Genomic DNA, 18236 nt, shown 5'->3' with positions numbered 1-18236 from the left:
ATATTTATCCCGATCATTATAACTTATAGTAAGTTGGGGTTTATCTATGTTAAATCTTTTTACAAAGAATATTTTATTATTTTGAACATCGTTATTTGGGTTATTTAAACTCAACTGTAGGTCGTACAACGCAAAATAACGGTTAACCAAGGGTTGACAGTGAACCTACTGTCAACCGTACATTATAAAACCGGCCCTTAATGTTCCAAATTTCACATTATTAGCTTTTTTTCAGTGAAGGGATGTTTTTTGATTATAATAACTGATCTTATCTTTAATTAGCCTATTTAGTTTCTTAACTTTAACTTCCTTACTCCTTAAAGTGTTGAAATAGATATAATCTTCAAATATCTTTATCAAATCCTCGTGTTCGATATAATGTAAATATATAAATATATTATTAAAAATTAATTATAAATATAAATAAATATATTTAAATATATTTAAAAATTAAATTAGTAAATTTAAATTTAGTAAATTATAAATATATTTGAGATATAAATCTCGTCAAAACCAAAAAATTCCACTTTCAATCGGTTCTTTCTTGTCAATCATACACCTGTCCTGTCGTCAGTTCCATACGATTAAACTAGACTTTTTAATTTTAACTCCGTCTAATACGAATTTTTTAAAATATAGTTTTAGTGATAGTTTTATTTAATTTAACGCTTAGTAAGTTGTCTTTTCCAAATTTTAACCCGTTTTACTTTCTAATATTAAGCCATTTGTTTTTAACGTTTTTAGTTTTAACCGTACAAATTTTACTGTCAAATATTTCAACCTGATGATTTGTTCTTCAATCCACAACTCTTGACGGTAAATTCAATTTTAATTTGTTTGTTTTTTTTTTCTAATTAACTGATGTCGTAATGAAACTTATTTTTACTCTGTCTCCAGTCGTGCCAGATGAAGATCGCATAGTTCGATCGAAACACGTGTAGCACCGAAAATAAAAATTAAATATATTTTTCATCGTCTCTGAGATTTCTTATTTTTTAAATAATTTTACGATGAACCTGGAAATAACACTAACTAAAATAAAAACATTCTAATTTGTCAAATTTATAGTGCAATTCCAAAACAATTAGTTCGCGATAATTGTAACTTTTTAGTGTTATTTAAACAAGACTTAACAAATTTAAAGCACGTGTTTGAAGACCACATAATGAGCGATATGGAGTTTCACCGGCAAAAGGAAATTAGCGATGTTTGTTGGGAGAATAGACACAGCATCCTAGTTGTCCTAGTTGATTGTAGTGTATCTAAGGGACGTTACCGTAAGGGTTTTGATAAATTCATTGAAGTTTAAAACTAACGACATCAGCTGTACAGTTCTTAGTAACTTCACATACATCATACAATGAACAAGACGATAGCTGCAGAACTTATCGCAGCACGAGTAATCGTGAGAGACAAAATTCGTTCTTTAAAAGAGGACTTAGAGGAGTCAAGGATTCGGTTGGAAATCGCATATGCACCCATCACGAGACCGTTTGTCGCAAAACTTGACACTGCGCCTTTACTATCCATTCCAAAACGAAGTCTATCTCCAAAAGAAGAAAAGTTGATATCTAAGATACAACGTTACTCGCCGGATATTTCTGACGTACCAGCTAAAACCGAGACCGAATATTTTATTCGAAAACCGAAAGTTCCATTAAAAGAACAGCGACAAAAATTTGCTGCATCGACTCCTGAAAAAAGGTTGGTATCTTCTCCCACGTCTTCTTCTCTTGGTCCATTAGCTCATGCAGAAGAAGAAGTATATGAAGTTCCGCCGGGCGAAGAAGAAGAACTCCTCGATTCTAGCGAGGATACCGGAGCTCTTATTTCGGACGCACATAATCGAATAGAACGACTTAAAGATGAAATGAGTATAAAATTCATGCGATTTAGGCCCACTTTTACCACCTCTTGATAAATTTATCCGATAGATAAATCCAGCTCTTAACCAATGAGAGCGTTTAAAACCGCCGTAACCATGGCAACTATCCTCTAGATAGGAGGATGGTAAAAGTGGGCCTTAGTAGTTTGAACATATCCGACGCATTATTTATGCTGAGATAAGTTTGAAAAATCAGTAACAACATTTTTTTTTCCTCTTTGTAACTTGATCCGAGGACATACTGTATATAACAGGTATACAGGTGATCCAAAAAACCGCTGACAGACTTCTAGAGTAGATAATACATGAAAAATTAAGATGAAAAGTCTTAATATGCATGGGGTCGCAAATGCGTCGTTGGCAAGATATAGTGGATAAAAGTTTCTTTAAAATTAAACATTATCTGCAATAAAAAGCACTTTTTTAAAAATATTGTCTACGCCACTGCTCTCTACGCGTGTAAAGTGATCAATTATCTAACAATTGGTCTGTTACAAAACTTTGATCAAAGCAGTAGTTTTTAAGAAAAACACGTTTGTAGAAAATTTCAATATCAAAGTTTTGTAAGAGACCAATTGATAGATAATTGATCACTTTACACGAAAATACTGCAGGTTTGACAAAATTATCAGTGGAGTTGAAAATATTTTTAAAAAAGGGCTATATCTACTACCTGCTCTAGAAGTGTCAGCGGTTTTTTGAATCATCCTGTATAAACTAATTTATCGCCCAAATTTTGAACACAACCCACTGTAGATTCTTGTTATAACAATAAATTAGGTTCGAATGAAATAAAACAACCTATTTAAATAATTAAATATTATTAAGCAAATATGATATTACAACAAATAAAGATGAACAGTAAATAAACACGTAGATCTTGTAAACATTAAATATTCGACGAAAACGGTTTTAATAACAAAAGCAAAAAAGAAAATCAAACGGTTATATTCCGAAAGTGTTTTCGTTTAATGAATAATAAATGGTACGATAATTTCCGTTCATTATATGGGGGAGGTAAGGGATCGAAGCGTTATGAAATGTTCATATCAATACAAATCGGTGCTTTGCAACTACACAAACGCTACATAATCATCTTACACTAGCTAAATATTTTATTTTACCATAAAAACTTTTTAAGAAACAAACTCATCACAGAAGCCTGCAGCGATTAATATTATTATTTTTTTGAACAAATATTTCGGTTTACATTTTTTTTTAACATAGCTTGATTAATGGAATTACTAAGAATTTCCATTTACTAAGCTGTGTGTGTAATAAAATCGGTGGTCCAATTTGAATTGATTAATAATGATTAATAATGTTGATTAATTGATATTATATTTTGAATATGGACTTTTTTCTGTATAATCGCTGCGTAAAGCACAATATTCCTTCAAATCGCATTCGTACAACATACATACATTCGAAAAAGGCAGCACAGCGGCAATTATTTATTTAATTTTTGTTCTGTTTCATTACAGTACCATGATATAGTATAAACACAAGATATTGTTATCGTTATTGTATTATTATTTAATTTTTATTACACGCAACTTTTCGTTCTTGGCATTATTTTCATACTTTTAAAAAATCAATCGAACTCCAACCTCATCGTATAACAACTTTTGCGGTAGAAAAGTATGTAGTTCTCTACTATTACTTATTTTTGCTTCGTTTTAATCTAAGACTTTATTTATTCTTTTAATGTGGCATTGTGTTCTTTATAAAGCGCTCTTCCTGCCCTTTGCAGATGCTCGACTCTCGAAGCTGGTCAATTGTATTACATATGTTTAATTTTTATAATACCGTTTTGTAATTTTTTTTTATTAGTATTAATTTATCTAAAAGTAAATGACAACAAAAGATAAGCTCAAAAAATGATTTTGTAATAATATTTTTCAATGTTAGTGTAAACTAAAAAATAAATGATGAAATATGAGTGATGTTAAAACGTTAATTAATATAAAGAAAAATAAACCTAAATTAAATTGAAATTAAAATAAAATTGAAATTATATAAAAGTAATAGGGATACGTGTAAAACTACGTGGAACGACCACAAAACTTGGGCCCCATTTAACCAGACGATGCAGTGGTAGCTTGGTTAGCAATAAGATTCGCCTTATTTTGACGAACAGTTTCAGCACGCTTCTCCTATAAATAAAAAATTAAAATAATAAATTATTAAATAACCCTTTTAATCAATTAATTAATTAATAATTTATTATTTATTTATATTAACAATTTATTAACATTCACCATCAAAACATAACATCAAATTGAAAGCGTACGTACGTTCTTTTTAACCGCATCCAATTTCTTCTGTAATTCTTTTTCCCTTTTTTGTTCGGCAGCTGTCAATTTCGACTCGATTTGGATCGTTTTTTCAGATCTACGGTTATCCTCAACAGACCCAATAGACTGTTTAACCTCTAACAGTCGTTCGTTCTAAATACAAGCAACATTAAAAAAAATTGTGCAAGCTAAGAATAAAATTTTTTAATGAGGCAAATAGAAACCCCCTCTGCTGGTTATAAAAATGAAACGATTGAAAAAAATAATGATAAAAATTAAGCGATACTAACGCATTTTTTTGCCGCCTCGAGCTTTTTCTGTAATTCTTTCTCACGATTTTGTTCGGCCGTCGAAAGCTTTGTCTCGATTTGAGCCGAAAATTCAGTCTTACGGATCTCTTCAGTCTGTTTTATTTCCTCTCTTCTGGTATTCTAAGAAATGTATCAGCGAAATGGATGAAATGGTTTTAAAATTTGAGGATAAAAATTAATTCAAGTAGTAAACGTTAAAAATTTTCACAGCTGTCATTATAACTTATGTATAAATCTTCCAGAAACACCAATCTATCTAAGTATTTTTAATTAATTCATTCAACATTTTTTCAATAATAAATTTATTAAAGAGATTATTTTTTATGAAGTACATATATTAAGAGTATATTGAAATCATTCAAGAGATTTTGATGAATTATCAAAAAATTGATTCAAGAGATTAATTGTAGCATTATTGAAAATATATATAACACACTACTTAATTTACAAATTTTATAACAGACTGTTAATCAAATAATGATAAAACGCACTCAGCAGAAAATTTCATACAAAAGTTGTTCTAAATTAAAAAATATATAAAAATATATATAAACATTTTTTTGAGGTTATATTCTTAATTATTGATCAAATCAAAAATTTTTATTAACAATATTTGTTTAGAATTACTTCAGGAACAGTATTTGTTAATAAAATTTTTTGCTAACTTAAAATTTTAATTTCCCTCTGAATAGTATGCTATCAAAATTAATTATCTCGATAATTATTGTTTTTATCAAAAAATGTTTTAAATAAAATTTGTTTCAATTTCGATTTTGAATCAATTATCTTAATAACAAAATTTTACATCTCTATTAATTAAGCATCTAAGTGTAATTGTGTGTAAAAACGGAAAAATTATTATTTTGAGGTTATCTCCTTAATTATTGATTAAATCAAAAAAAATTGTTGACAAAGTTTGTTTAGAGTTGTTTCAGGAACAATTTTTGTTAACACAATTTTTTTCTAACTTGAAATTTTAATTTCCCACTGAACAGTATGTTACAAAAATTAATATTTTTGAGGTTATATCCTTATTGTTGATTTAATCAAAAAATGTTGTTAACAAAATTTGTTTAGAATTACTTCAGGAACAGTGTTTGTTAATAAAAATTTTTGCTAACTTGAAATTTTAATTTCCCTCTGAATAGTATGCTATCAAAATTAATTATCTCGATAATTATTGTTTTTATCAAAAAAATTTTTTAATAAAATTTGTTTCAATTTCGATTTTGAATCAATTATCTTAATAAAAAATTTTTACATCTCTATTAATTAAGCATCTAAGTGAAATTATGTGTAAAAACGGAAAAATTATTATTTTGAGGTTATCTCCTTAATTATTGATTAAATCAAAAAAAATTGTTGACAAAGTTTGTTTAGAATTGTTTCAGGAACAATTTTTGTTAACACAATTTTTTTCTAACTTGAAATTTTAATTTCCCACTGAAGAGTAAGCTACAAAAATTAATATTTTTGAGGTTATATCCTTATTGTTGATTTAATCAAAAAATGTTGTTAACAAAATTTGTTTAGAATTACTTCAGGAACAGTGTTCGTTAATAAAATTTTTTGCTAACTTGAAATTTTAATTTCCCTCTGAATAGTATGCTATCAAAATTAATTATCTCAATAATTATTGTTTTTATCAAAAAATTTTTTTAATAAAATTTGTTTCAATTTCGATTTTGAATCAAGTATCTTAATAAAAAATTTTTACATCTCTATTCATTAAGCATCTAAATGTAATTATGTGTAAAAACGGAAAAATTATTATTTTGAGGTTATCTCCTTAATTATTGATTAAATCAAAAAAAATTGTTGATAAAGTTTGTTTAGCATTGTTTTAGGAACAGTTTTTGTTAACACAATTTTTTTCTAACTTGAAATTTTAATTTCCCACTGAACAGTATGCTACAAAAATTAATATTTTTAAGGTTATATCCTTATTGTTGATTTAATCAAAAAAAGTTGTTAACAAAATTTGTTTAGATTTACTTCAGGAACAGTGTTTGTTAATAAAATTTTTTGCTAACTTGAAATTTTAATTTCCCTCTGAATAGTATGCTATCAAAATTAATTATCTCGATAATTATTGCTTTTATCAAAAAATTTTTTAAATAAAATTTGTTTCAATTTCGATTTTGAATCAATTATCTTAATAACAATATTTTACATCTCTAATAATTAAGCATCTAAGTGTAATTATGTGTAAAAACGGAAAAATTATTATTTTGAGGTTATCTCCTTAATTATTGATTAAATCACAAAAAAAAAATATACTAAACAATGAAGTTAGTTATATGTACAATATGAATAAGTCGAATTTACCAAAGAATAAAATATTCGAATCCGCTCTGTAAGTAACTTTAACAACAGAATCAAACCACATAGACTCTAGCTCAGAAACTACAGACTCTTGAACCAAAACAAACCTAATGTTCTTATTGTTTCAGAATCAGATGAGGGTGATGATAATCTTGAAAATGAAATACTTATCGCTGTGCCTACATTTGATGAAGCTTATTCCTCTCTTAGAAAGCTTTGAATTATCAAGAGAGAATGTTCTAGATAATATTCATAATTCTTTACATTTAATAGAAGATTTTTTCGACAAAGAGCGGTTGTCCACTTTGCCAAAAGAAAATTACGGATTACTTTAAAAAACTTGATTAATTTTCTACTTACAATAGTATTAAGGTTTATATGTTATACGTTTTAAATATACGTATTAGAAAAGTACATTTCTAATTTTTTTCTTTAGAGCTGAAATTCTACTAATTTTTCTCTAACTCGAATTTTCCATAACTCGAAGTTTTCTTCCACTCCCTTAGTGATTCGAGTCAGGGGAATTTCACTGTACAATATTTTAATTAGGTTAACTCCATTAGGTTGCATTCTTCATTTACTTGCATTCCAATATAAAAAAAAGTAACATTTAGTAAACATTTCCATGAAACAAATTTGAATCAAATCAGAAGTAGTATTTTATCAGAACACATGTCCAGGCTTTTTAATAAACACTATCATGTTAAATTTAGATAAATTAACATATTTCAGCTATTCATCTTATAGATAGAATGTAACCAATACAATGATAAAATGTTATATAAAATTATTGTTTGCGCTGAACTGCGGTGGATTGAGATAAAATCTTGGGCTGCTCTTCTTCTATTTTTACTGTTCCCAAGTTCCTCTTCTTCTTAGTCCGTCGTTTTCCTACGAAGGTTGGCCATCCAATTGGCTATAATGATGTGTGATACTGCATCTCTGAATATTTCAATAGATCTTTGAATCATGAGTTTTGTTGTCTTCCCACGGACCTTTTTCCATCGATTTTTCTTTCAAAAAGGAGTCGGAGGATTTCGAACTGCTGCCCCTCATATACTAAAGTTTCCGTTCTTGTTTGGGTACCTCATTTGTTATTTAATCTATCCATGATATGCGTAGAATATCAAAATACAAAGTATATCCAGCTTTGTGCAGGCGATAATAACATTAATATGAGAATATTACTACTATATACAAAATCAAAGCGGATGTATTTCAGGAATAGACCTGCTTTGAAATATTAATTTGCACAATTCATTTTGTCTTATCATCGATACCACTTTTAGATTTATTTGCGAAGTTATTGTTGATAAAAGTATTTATTTATGTTACACCGGTTTCACATGCAGCCTAAAAATTATTTGAATTTAGATGATCGACGTTTTGTTATTCTTTATTGTACTGCACGTTTTCGAACGAATTTTGAAAGTTGTAGATTTAGATTGGACTGGTGTATTTGAAATTATTGATTGGGTCGGGAGTAGGTTGTGTTGTTTGGGCTTAGATAATATTAGGTTTGGGTATAGAATTGAATTCAATGGGATGGCGTAGGTTGGCGGCTTCAAACCTTTACTTGAATTAGATTTAGTTGTGATTAGGCTAAGGATTAGACGAATATTAAAATAAATCGTTAGATTATATATGGTTGTTTGGAGATAAGGTATGTTAGAATTTATCGATAGCTTTGCTTGGGTTTTGAACATATTAGTTTTACGTGAGGTTAGACTTGGGACGAGATAAAATGAGATAGGATAATTAATGGAGTTTTCAAAATTATTAAATGGGTTTCAAATTTGGCCAGGTCCTCGTCTGATTTAAACTGTCTTGTTCAAATCAGGTCTTACATTGTTATGCAACAATCTGATTCATTTCGGCAATCTTCGTTTCTGTTGAATGGCTTGCTTGGTGTAATTTTTCGACAGTTTGACAATAAATATCGCTGTTGATTATTGTTTTCAAACTTGGAGTGAGTTGAGTTTCGATCAGAACTAACAATGTATGGTTGTCACTGTATACATTGTACTGAACCTAAGGCAATAACAATAGCCTATGTAGTAAGTACATATGGGCATCTAAACTGCGTGCAAGTTCCAACCTTATTGCGACATAGTATTACGTCTTTCTCATCAAAGGTTTCTATGCGGATATCTGTTTCTCTCTAACAGCCCAATTTCGACAAACTAACCATTCGTTGTTTAGATTTTTATACACAGGTCTGAATTTTCGCAAAAATGTTAAGTTATTAGGTTAGTTTTCACTCGGCTTTCCTATAAAATACCTTATCTCAAGATAGTGCATAGCCGAAAAACGGAACTTTACACGTAGCAAAGATATTTACAAGAATAGCTTAGCATACCATCACGTCACATACACCATATAATACAGATTCTCTCCTAAATCTATTAGACTACAATGAAATAGATAGTTAAGAGATTTTGAAGAGGGAGTTCGTAATGATCATTATAAGGATTAGAAAAGACAATTATCCCTACGGTACGTTTTCTTACACTCTTTGATGAAAACTCGCTCCTTACTCCTACCGAAAAGCGGATCAATTCAGCTTTTGCCGCTTTGTTCCACGAGAGATTTCTATCCTCCCGGACTAGTTACGAGATTTGTGTTATTCTTTGGCAGATACCCCAGTTAAACTTCCCGTCTGGCAGTGTCCTCGTCGACAGTAATCGATGCGAATTTCCCGGGAAGGAGGCTCGATCTAAATCCACTTTACGCGGTTGGCTGAAGAATACCGTAGTAGTCGCCACGTAGATGGACGACGTCGTGATTTTTCGGTCTCCCATATATACTACAACTCTCATGTCTCTTTATAAAGCCATGTTACAATCAAGGTCAATAGGCAAATCAACCGTGTTCCTTCCTATATGGAGAAATGTGTTGTACAATACGTTTTAATTTTTATTTTCTTTCCACAATGAGTACTTTCGAAAATTACTTTGATGGAATGAAAGCCGTTGAATTAGCAACACAGAACACTTCGACTTATCCATCTTCTGGAAAACACAATCATCACATTATATTAGATGTCGCCGCACTTCCAATGAAAAATATGGTTGAGCACCATCTTGGAGAAACCACATAGCTTATCTAACATAAAGAGGAACATCTTCGAGTAAATGCTTCGTTAGAAAAAGTTTGCTCCATAATTTTTATAAAGTTTAAATGTGATGACACCATTTAAATGTCACAATGACATAAGCGCACTTAAACAACTGTTGTCAAAATTACAATTGTTTATCGCCATCGCAATTTCTATGTAATCTTGATTTGAAAGTAAATTTCACGGATATCTAGGAAACTAAAAAACTTTTACTACAATTTTTTCACCTATTTGTCATTATTTGTAATGAGGAATAAATCCCCAAGTTTACGCGTATAGGTTGAAAATCTTATTGTTAGTTCTATTGAAGGTTGTATGCTTAAATGCAGTCTTCAACGTTCTTGTAGATTCTTTGCAGTACACAGTAGACACCGGTTATAACGTATCCTCACGGAATCAAAAAGTGCGTCCGGGAGCACATTATAATACTTATAACTTTTGGTGAGCAGCACAGTTGTCCACTAAAAGTAAGAATTTTCTATCTTTTCGTCCCAACTCTACATCCCATAACGAAACTTCTCTTTGAAAAATAGTTGCTGTCATCCATGAATTTTTATTAGCTACATATGTGACGGAAATGTTTTTCATACATCGGGGATTTTCGTATTGTTCAATAATAATCAATTTACGTTTTTCAGTGCCACTTAAACTCCTACACATTTCCCACCGTTAAACTTTAAGGTACGACCCGGAGTGAGTTTATAAAAAGTTCCCATTAAAAATATAATCATCGTTGTAGTTTCTCCTTAATTCAGACCAAACATGTTTTAACCAAGTAGAAACGACGTCTTTATTAACTTCAGCTGTTTTTTCAGAAATGTTACTGGCAGGATATTAGCTTTGTTCCAACATGCGGTTCGACTCGTCGTGTACTCGTCAAATGCAATCGCACATGTTAAATAATGCAATGAAATCTGCTGAAATGTGACGACATTACTTGATATAGGCGATTCTATTTGACGAGTACACTACGAGTCGGACCGCTTGCTGAAACAAAACTATAATGTCTTTTACATTAAATCTTTTCAACCATCCTGTAGTACATTAAAAATCTGGTCGATCTTTAATAATTTACCAAACTCTTCAGTTTCGTCTTTAAATATAGACCACTCAGTGACATATTTAAATTTTTTTTAGCGTGAAACCATATAATGAACTATATAACCATATAATAAAGCAGTATTAAATTATATCGGCAAAGAATGAAACTGAGACGACCCCAGTAAGCAAAGTTCGGAGACCTCGGGGATTCCCTAAATTTTACGCACTTTTACGGTAGCTAGCCAACAACAAATGAATTCTAAGATGAAAATATTTGATCATTATAGCAGTGTACGCTATACCACGTAGACGATATACTATAAGCACGTGTGAACTTTGAACGGACAGAAAAAATCATACGTTATATTCGATTGAACGTTATATCCCGCGTACGTTACGTTATAAACGGACTCTACTGTCTACTGTACATGGGAAATTAAAAAATTAATCAAAAATAAAAATTAAAATTTTGTACTTCTTTATTAGATGGATATGTTTCTTTTTTCTACCGGTTTCGGTCCTGGTTAGGTCATCTTCAAGAAACTTTCAAATTACGTCAGGATGTTTTTACTTTTAGGAACGTACACTATTATTCATATGAAATTTCTATTCATTAACAATTCTTTTTACTTTCAAGTTGTTTATTTTATTGTAAACTATGAAATATTTCTTATATACAGGGTGAGTCAGAAAGAATGGGAAATCCGAATACCGGTGACACTAGACACCAAAATATGACGATTTAACCTAACATCTCTTATACAAATTTTTATTTCGAAATTTCTTGATTATTTTGAAGCTTTTTGTATTATATATGTTTTCGAGCATAAGAAAAACGAATTTGAAATTTGTTTCGTGATTACTCGTAGAGGGCGCTAGATACACACTGCACGTTTGAAATATCAAGTCATGACTATTTTGTCAGTTGAGGTATGATGAATTAGAACCAGAAATCTGAAGGAGCTTTCAATCCTACACAAAAAAGGTAGTCTTGCTTACATTGTCTAAGTCTACTCGTTTCCAAGTTATCTGCTTTTAATTGTTTCAAAGTAATTTTAACGTTAACATTTAAAACCAATAATACACAGTAACAATAGCAATTAGTAACGATAATAATCGATAACAATAACAATAGAATATTGTGACTATATTCAAAAATCCAGTGGATTTAAATCTGGATTTCTCACTATTAGAAAAGTCATTACGTCGTGACATTTTTAAATTGGTAATAACTTTATTGTTGGTAAAAATGATTATTGCACACGGAAATTAGATCAATGTTGACAATTAACAAGCAATTCTCGAAACATAAGCGGAAAAATAAGTCAACTTTGCTTATGTTAAAAAATAAAAATTTTAGAAGCAAAAATACATTTAAACATTTAAAAGTAAATAATTCGAAAACCGATAGACTTAGACAATTTAAATAAGAGTACCTTTTTTATGTAAAATTGAATGCTCTTTGTAATTTGTAGCTTTTATTGGTCGTAGCTCCACAGCCAAAAAACTTATGATTTGATTTATCGAACGAGCAGTGTGTATCTCTACGAGCAATAACTAATTCTATGCTACTAAAAAACAAATTCAACGCTAATAGTACAAAAAACTTCAAAATTATCAAGAAATTTCGAAATGAGAATTTAACTTTCAACACCCCGTGCCTCGAAAACCACTGACATTTGTATAAGAGATGTTAGGTTAAATCATCATATTTTGGTGTCTAGCATCTCCTGTATTCGGATTTCCCATTCCTTCTGACTCACCCTTTATATTTAAGAGCTCGTTTTATTATGTTATTTGGCTCGCTTACATTTCTAATATATCCATCTAATAAAGAAGTACCAAATTTCAAAGCGTTTTATTTTTGATTAATGATACAGATGGAAAGTAAAAAAAACTCTCAACAATATAAAATTTAAAAAAATTTACCTATTTTTTAAGTAATTCTGTTTTTGTATGCCAACTGAAGCATTTGAGTACAGGTGTGTCACGACGAGTTGCGTCTATATGGCAAACTGCTGGCACTATTTTTATCAAAATTTGCATATAACGTTTATGCGAGGTGCTCGTTTTAGCAAAAACATTTTCAGTTTTCTCCAACATCCGATTATACCGGAAATGGACTCCAACTTCGTTTTTTTAAATGGAATACATATACCACTTTTTATTGAATTTTCGAGATCTCCGCTAAATTTAGATATGTTTTTTCAATATTTTTGGCAGATTTTTGGCAACCATTCACAATAAAAATAATTTTTCGAAATTACACTCGAGTCCGGCTAAATATTCTCAGGGTTTGCACAGAGAGGACCCATAGCTTACATAACCCTTGAAATGTTTTCTAAAAAATTATACAGGTGGTCAGAAATTTGCACTGAATTTCCCTATCTCGAAATATCGAAAATTTAATTTTTTTAAATGACAGTCCCAATTTATTCAATTTAGTTTGTCATATACATATAGACTCTAAAAACAGATTATAACAAAATGTTTCTTTTCTAGTACATACAGGGTGTCTCAACGAGACCGGTTATTAGACGTTTCTGGGGTTCTGGCCAAACAAAAAATTTGAGAATTCAGACTTAAGTATTATCAATTACGTTCTCTTCATCTAAAATATTTTCATTTTACTTAAGTCTGAATTCTCAAATTTTTATTTTCGCCAGAACCCCAGAAACGTCTAATGACCGGTCTCGCTGAGACAGCCTGTATATACTTTATTCTATACAATAATAACGCCTATAGAAAGGAATACAATCTTGGATTAAAAAAGATACTTCTTAAGTGGTCATTGATATATCAAGCATAAGTAAAGAAACAAAAAACTTAGTTCCATAAATAAATTAGTTCCAGAACAATACCGTGTAAATGTCTTGTCTCGACTTGTCGAAAAACGTGTGAAACGAGAAAATCCGACGATTAATCACGATGCACGATGCCAACGATGCTACAATACAGTTCTGATGAATATTACTCGTAATCAAACACTAAATGTAATCGGCGATGCATTGCCGAACGATGCCGAGTATGTACTCGCATCGTTCAGTTGTATACTCGGCGATTATTTCTCCGATTACTTTTTACGTACTCGTGCAGTGCTCTAGTAGATGAATTTACAATGAAATATACGTATAGTTCGTATTTTTCTATAATACTTGTAAAGGTATTTTTTTTTAGGGTTTCTATTGATATTACCTAGGACCCTTATAAAATTTGTGTTGTTTTCCATATTTTTACTAATCAATTTTCAGATAAATACGATTTTAACGAAGTACATATTTATTGTAAAAACGTGCTACAAACTATGCATCGTCTTCATCACTGAATTCATGCTTATTACTTTCCAAATCAGAATCTTCGAGGTTTATGATGAATGGAGGAATATTTTTAAAAAAAGTATTACCCCTATGAATATGCCAGTCTTTTTAAATTAATATTTTTAGGTGATTTTCTTTCCATATTATGTGTATAAATTAAAACTTCGTTTTTTGCACTTTAATGGATTTTATTTATTGTTTTTTCTCAACCGGTTTCGCTATATTTACGTAGCATCTTCAGGAGAGTTACGTCAATTTGTTACAAAAATATACTTTAGCTTGATTCATTTGGTAATTCCTTGTTTATTTCTATTGTTAAACTATATAGATGATATTTATTAAGTATGATTTAAGAGGATTAAAATTGTTTAGAAACGTGATGTGTCATGGAGTTCGTTGTCAAAGTTACTTTTTTAAATTAAGTTTTCAACGTGATTTACACAATTGTTCCATACGTCTGCTGTACAATTTAACAAAGCAGTATGCCACACGTTACTCACGCCATTTTTCTCTTTGAAGGACATAGTTGAATTGTTGATATGTTTATTATAATAGGTCTTGTACTAGTGCCCAAACTAGTTCAATTGCATTATGATGACAATGATAAGGACCATGCAACTTCAATATTATTCTGCAGAAGAAGATCATCGACGACATATCTTTTTGTATTTTACTGCAAAAATGGCACGATCTTTCCCAAACATGAGCTTTTGTTACGTGCTTATTAACATTTACATTATGTTCGATTAAAAATTGCATTAAAACACTTTTCTTTGATAATCGCTTGGGTGTTTTTTCTTTGAGGACTAGCTGATAGGAGGCATTATCTATTATCACTACATTTCTGCCAGATAAATTTTGCATTGCTGGAATTAGACTTTTGTTGTCCCAGTTGTAAAAGATTTCTTGTGGTAATCTTTGTCAGTACTTTTGCTATTAAAAAGTAACAAGCAATTTTCTAAAAAGCCACCTCTGGAACCTACATGTAGTACAGTAAACCTGTCTCCTTCACTTTTTATTTTAATGTTCACATCTACGTAATTCAGAACCATTCTTATATATCCAAGTTTCGTCTAAAAATATAAAATTGATGTCTTCCCTCGAATATTTTAACTGTAGATAACGCATCAAAAAGTATATTTTAGCTATAATCACATGATTTCTTTCCATTAAAATTTTTCGACTATTAATTCGAAAATAATAAACTTCATGAACCAGTGAACTCGAATTATTTCTTTGCAAAATATAATAATAGTTGATTTAGATTAAAATGATTCCTCTAATTAAATTTAGAAAAATTTCAACTGCACGCTGTTCTCTTAAATAATAATTGTTGAACCATCCTTTTCTTGTTTCTTCCGGTTTGTGCATTTTGCAAATTTTCTTTATTATGGTGTATGTTGTAAATAACAGTTTTAGTAACTTGATAAATAATTTTGAATTAAAGAAAACGAATTTGTTAAAATACTATTATACATTAAATATTTTACAAAGACGAATGATTAGTTCTTGTTCTGAGATATCAAGCTTCAAATCTGTAAGTTCCAATTTGTACCTTTGTAACGTTCGTTTTAGTTCGACCCCAATAAGTTGCGTTTTGCCAACTTTACAACAATTTAACAGGTATTATAGAAAAAAAAACGAACTGTAGACGTTATTTATAAAATATAATAATAATGAATTTGATCTACAATCAATTTACTTCTGGCATAATAATCTATTTCATTCACAAATATTATCTTTGCTCATAGATATTGTATAAAATTTAACATGAACCTCAATGAGGTTTTATAATAAATTGGATTTTTATTGGAAGTAAATCTTTATTAAAGTCATAATTTATTAAATTTAAACTCCATTAAATTTAATTTGATATTATATTCGAATAAATTAGATTTTAACATGAAAATGTAATTATGTGCTTTTCTAATCATTAAAAACAAATTTTAAGTTGATAGATCATGGATTATAAACGTACTCTGGTCATTATTTAACATTTATTAACTGCTTCAAAAATTATGCGATACTTAAGTTATTATTAAATAAACTTGAAAAATTTTTATCCTCAAACAAAAATTAAATGATTCATGATAAGGCAAAAACTAACAAAAAGCATTCAACTCACGTATTTAGTTAACTTTTCTTTATGTTCCTGTTCGATGTGTTCCCTTCTGTTTTGGGCCTGCTCGAGTTTTTCTTGAATAGCCGTATCCAATTGATGGAATTTTTCCGTATTACTCGTTCGTACCCTATTCACTTGTTCTTCCTGTTTTAAGAGGCGAACATGCGACAACAAGCACAGAAATACAGCGGTGATAATTTAAAATTAACGAAATAAAACACAACTAATAGTGCTTAATAACACCAAAGATGAGAATTATATAAATTATTAATAAAACTTACGTGTTCCCTGAGACGTTCAATCATTTTCTTAATGTTCTCATCACGTTGAGCAGATGCCGATTTTAATTTTTCTTCGATAGCCGTCTTTACCTCTTCAGTTTGTTGTTCAAGAGTCAATCGAGTTTTTTCTACATTCTCTATATGATCCTAAATTAAAATATTATTAGTAGAGGTATATTATTAGTAATAATTTATTACCTTAAGTTTTGTCTTAAGATCAGTGATGTAAGCTTCCCGTTTTCCTAGATGGGTTTCCATCTTTTGTTCGAGAGCTTCTCGAGTGGCAGAAATAAATTGATTGGTTTGTTCATCTTTTTTCCTCGAAGCCTCCTCAATTTTCAACATTTTTGCTGTTAAAGAAGCAATTTTATTCGCTTCCAATTGTTGTCTACGTTCTTCGGCCGCTCTCAGTTTATCCTGGATATCTTGAACCGACATGTTCTTGTTTTGGGGCGATGTTGCCTTCTTCGGTGGAATTGCTTTTACATCCGGTTCTCCTATAATTACCTCGTAACAAAGACCTCCTCTTGTTTTTTCTTGGCATCTCACTTCAGTGGCTAATTAAAAAGAATTTGGAGGATTAAACCAAATCAAAAGGAAAATTAAGTGTGTTAATGAATGTGTGAAAACACGCAATTGCTATTTTGGTATCATGGTTAAAAGATCACCGCACGCAATCTTAAACGGTGAACGTTTTAACAATTAAAATATAATTTTTCAAACCCGTCAACGAAATATCCAAGAAGATATTTATCTGCACAGGTCGATAACCTGTTAGCAATCTGAGGAGAGATACGAGATACAAGATCTTTCGGTAAATAGTTTTAGGATTGGATCATGAAACGTGATTGGACTCGTTTGAGGGTTTCAAATTGATCGGAGATTGCCGGCGTGGAAGAGATTGATTTTACACTTTAAAAAGATTATTTTCGGCCCTTCCACGTCGCTTCACCATCATCGATTGATATGGGGTTGCAGACGCGACGTCGCCCTTTTTGCAATTAGACGATGCAGTTGCAACTCACACGCAAACTGGAACACATTAAGTGTGGTTTTCAAAACATAGAGAAACTTGAGAGTCTTTTCAAGTACGTTTTTGAACTAGATTAGAAACAAGTATAACCACAGAAATAAAAAAGGAAGTACGAAGGCTTTCACGGCCGATATTAATTAAACTAAAACTAGAACTAACACTAGCACTATCACAAGAACTAACACTAGACCTAGAATCTTTCGGGTTAAGCCGTGCGTTTTTTGAAAAAATGTTGGATGCCATGTTGCAACCTTCTTCAGAAACAAGTTCGAAGTGCACTAGTGTTAGTTCTAGTTTTAGTTTAATAAAAAAAGAACTTTATAAAAAAAGATATTTGTTTGGTTAAGAACAATTTCATTGATCATTACTTATTACATTAATTAAAATAAAATTTTCGTTTAAAACGTTTGAAATATTGAACGTCTTTTGTGCAATATTTATAAAACTTTGTTGCATTAAAAATTGATAGAGGGGGAGGGAGTTGGTTCTCCGTGACGCCGTTGCTT

General features: G+C 30.3%; 1 protein-coding gene across 5 annotated transcripts in view; it reads right to left on the bottom strand.

The window, feature by feature from the left end:
• Positions 1–2689: 2689 nt before the first annotated feature.
• LOC111419805 (stathmin) overlaps positions 2690–18236 on the bottom strand; it is a 37972-nt gene continuing 22425 nt past the window's right edge. For 2 of the 5 annotated variants that reach the window (XM_023052674.2, XM_023052673.2), the window contains exons 3-8: positions 16896–17254; positions 16698–16844; positions 16420–16560; positions 4473–4613; positions 4183–4335; positions 2690–4041 (exon numbers count right to left, since the gene is read on the bottom strand). In XM_023052674.2, the coding sequence (XP_022908442.1) occupies positions 3964–4041; positions 4183–4335; positions 4473–4613; positions 16420–16560; positions 16698–16844; positions 16896–17254 (1019 nt within the window). In that variant the 3' untranslated portion in view covers positions 2690–3963. The remainder of the gene's footprint in view (positions 4042–4182; positions 4336–4472; positions 4614–16419; positions 16561–16697; positions 16845–16895; positions 17255–18236) is intronic. The other 3 variants (XM_071196618.1, XM_071196619.1, XM_023052675.2) reach the window with 3 other exon arrangements.

The sequence above is a fragment of the Onthophagus taurus genome, chromosome 6, assembly GCF_036711975.1.
Source record: "Onthophagus taurus isolate NC chromosome 6, IU_Otau_3.0, whole genome shotgun sequence".
Taxonomy (NCBI): Eukaryota; Metazoa; Arthropoda; class Insecta; order Coleoptera; family Scarabaeidae; genus Onthophagus; species Onthophagus taurus.
Note: the sequence above shows the minus strand (reverse complement) of the source record. Positions and strands in the feature narration are given on the sequence as shown.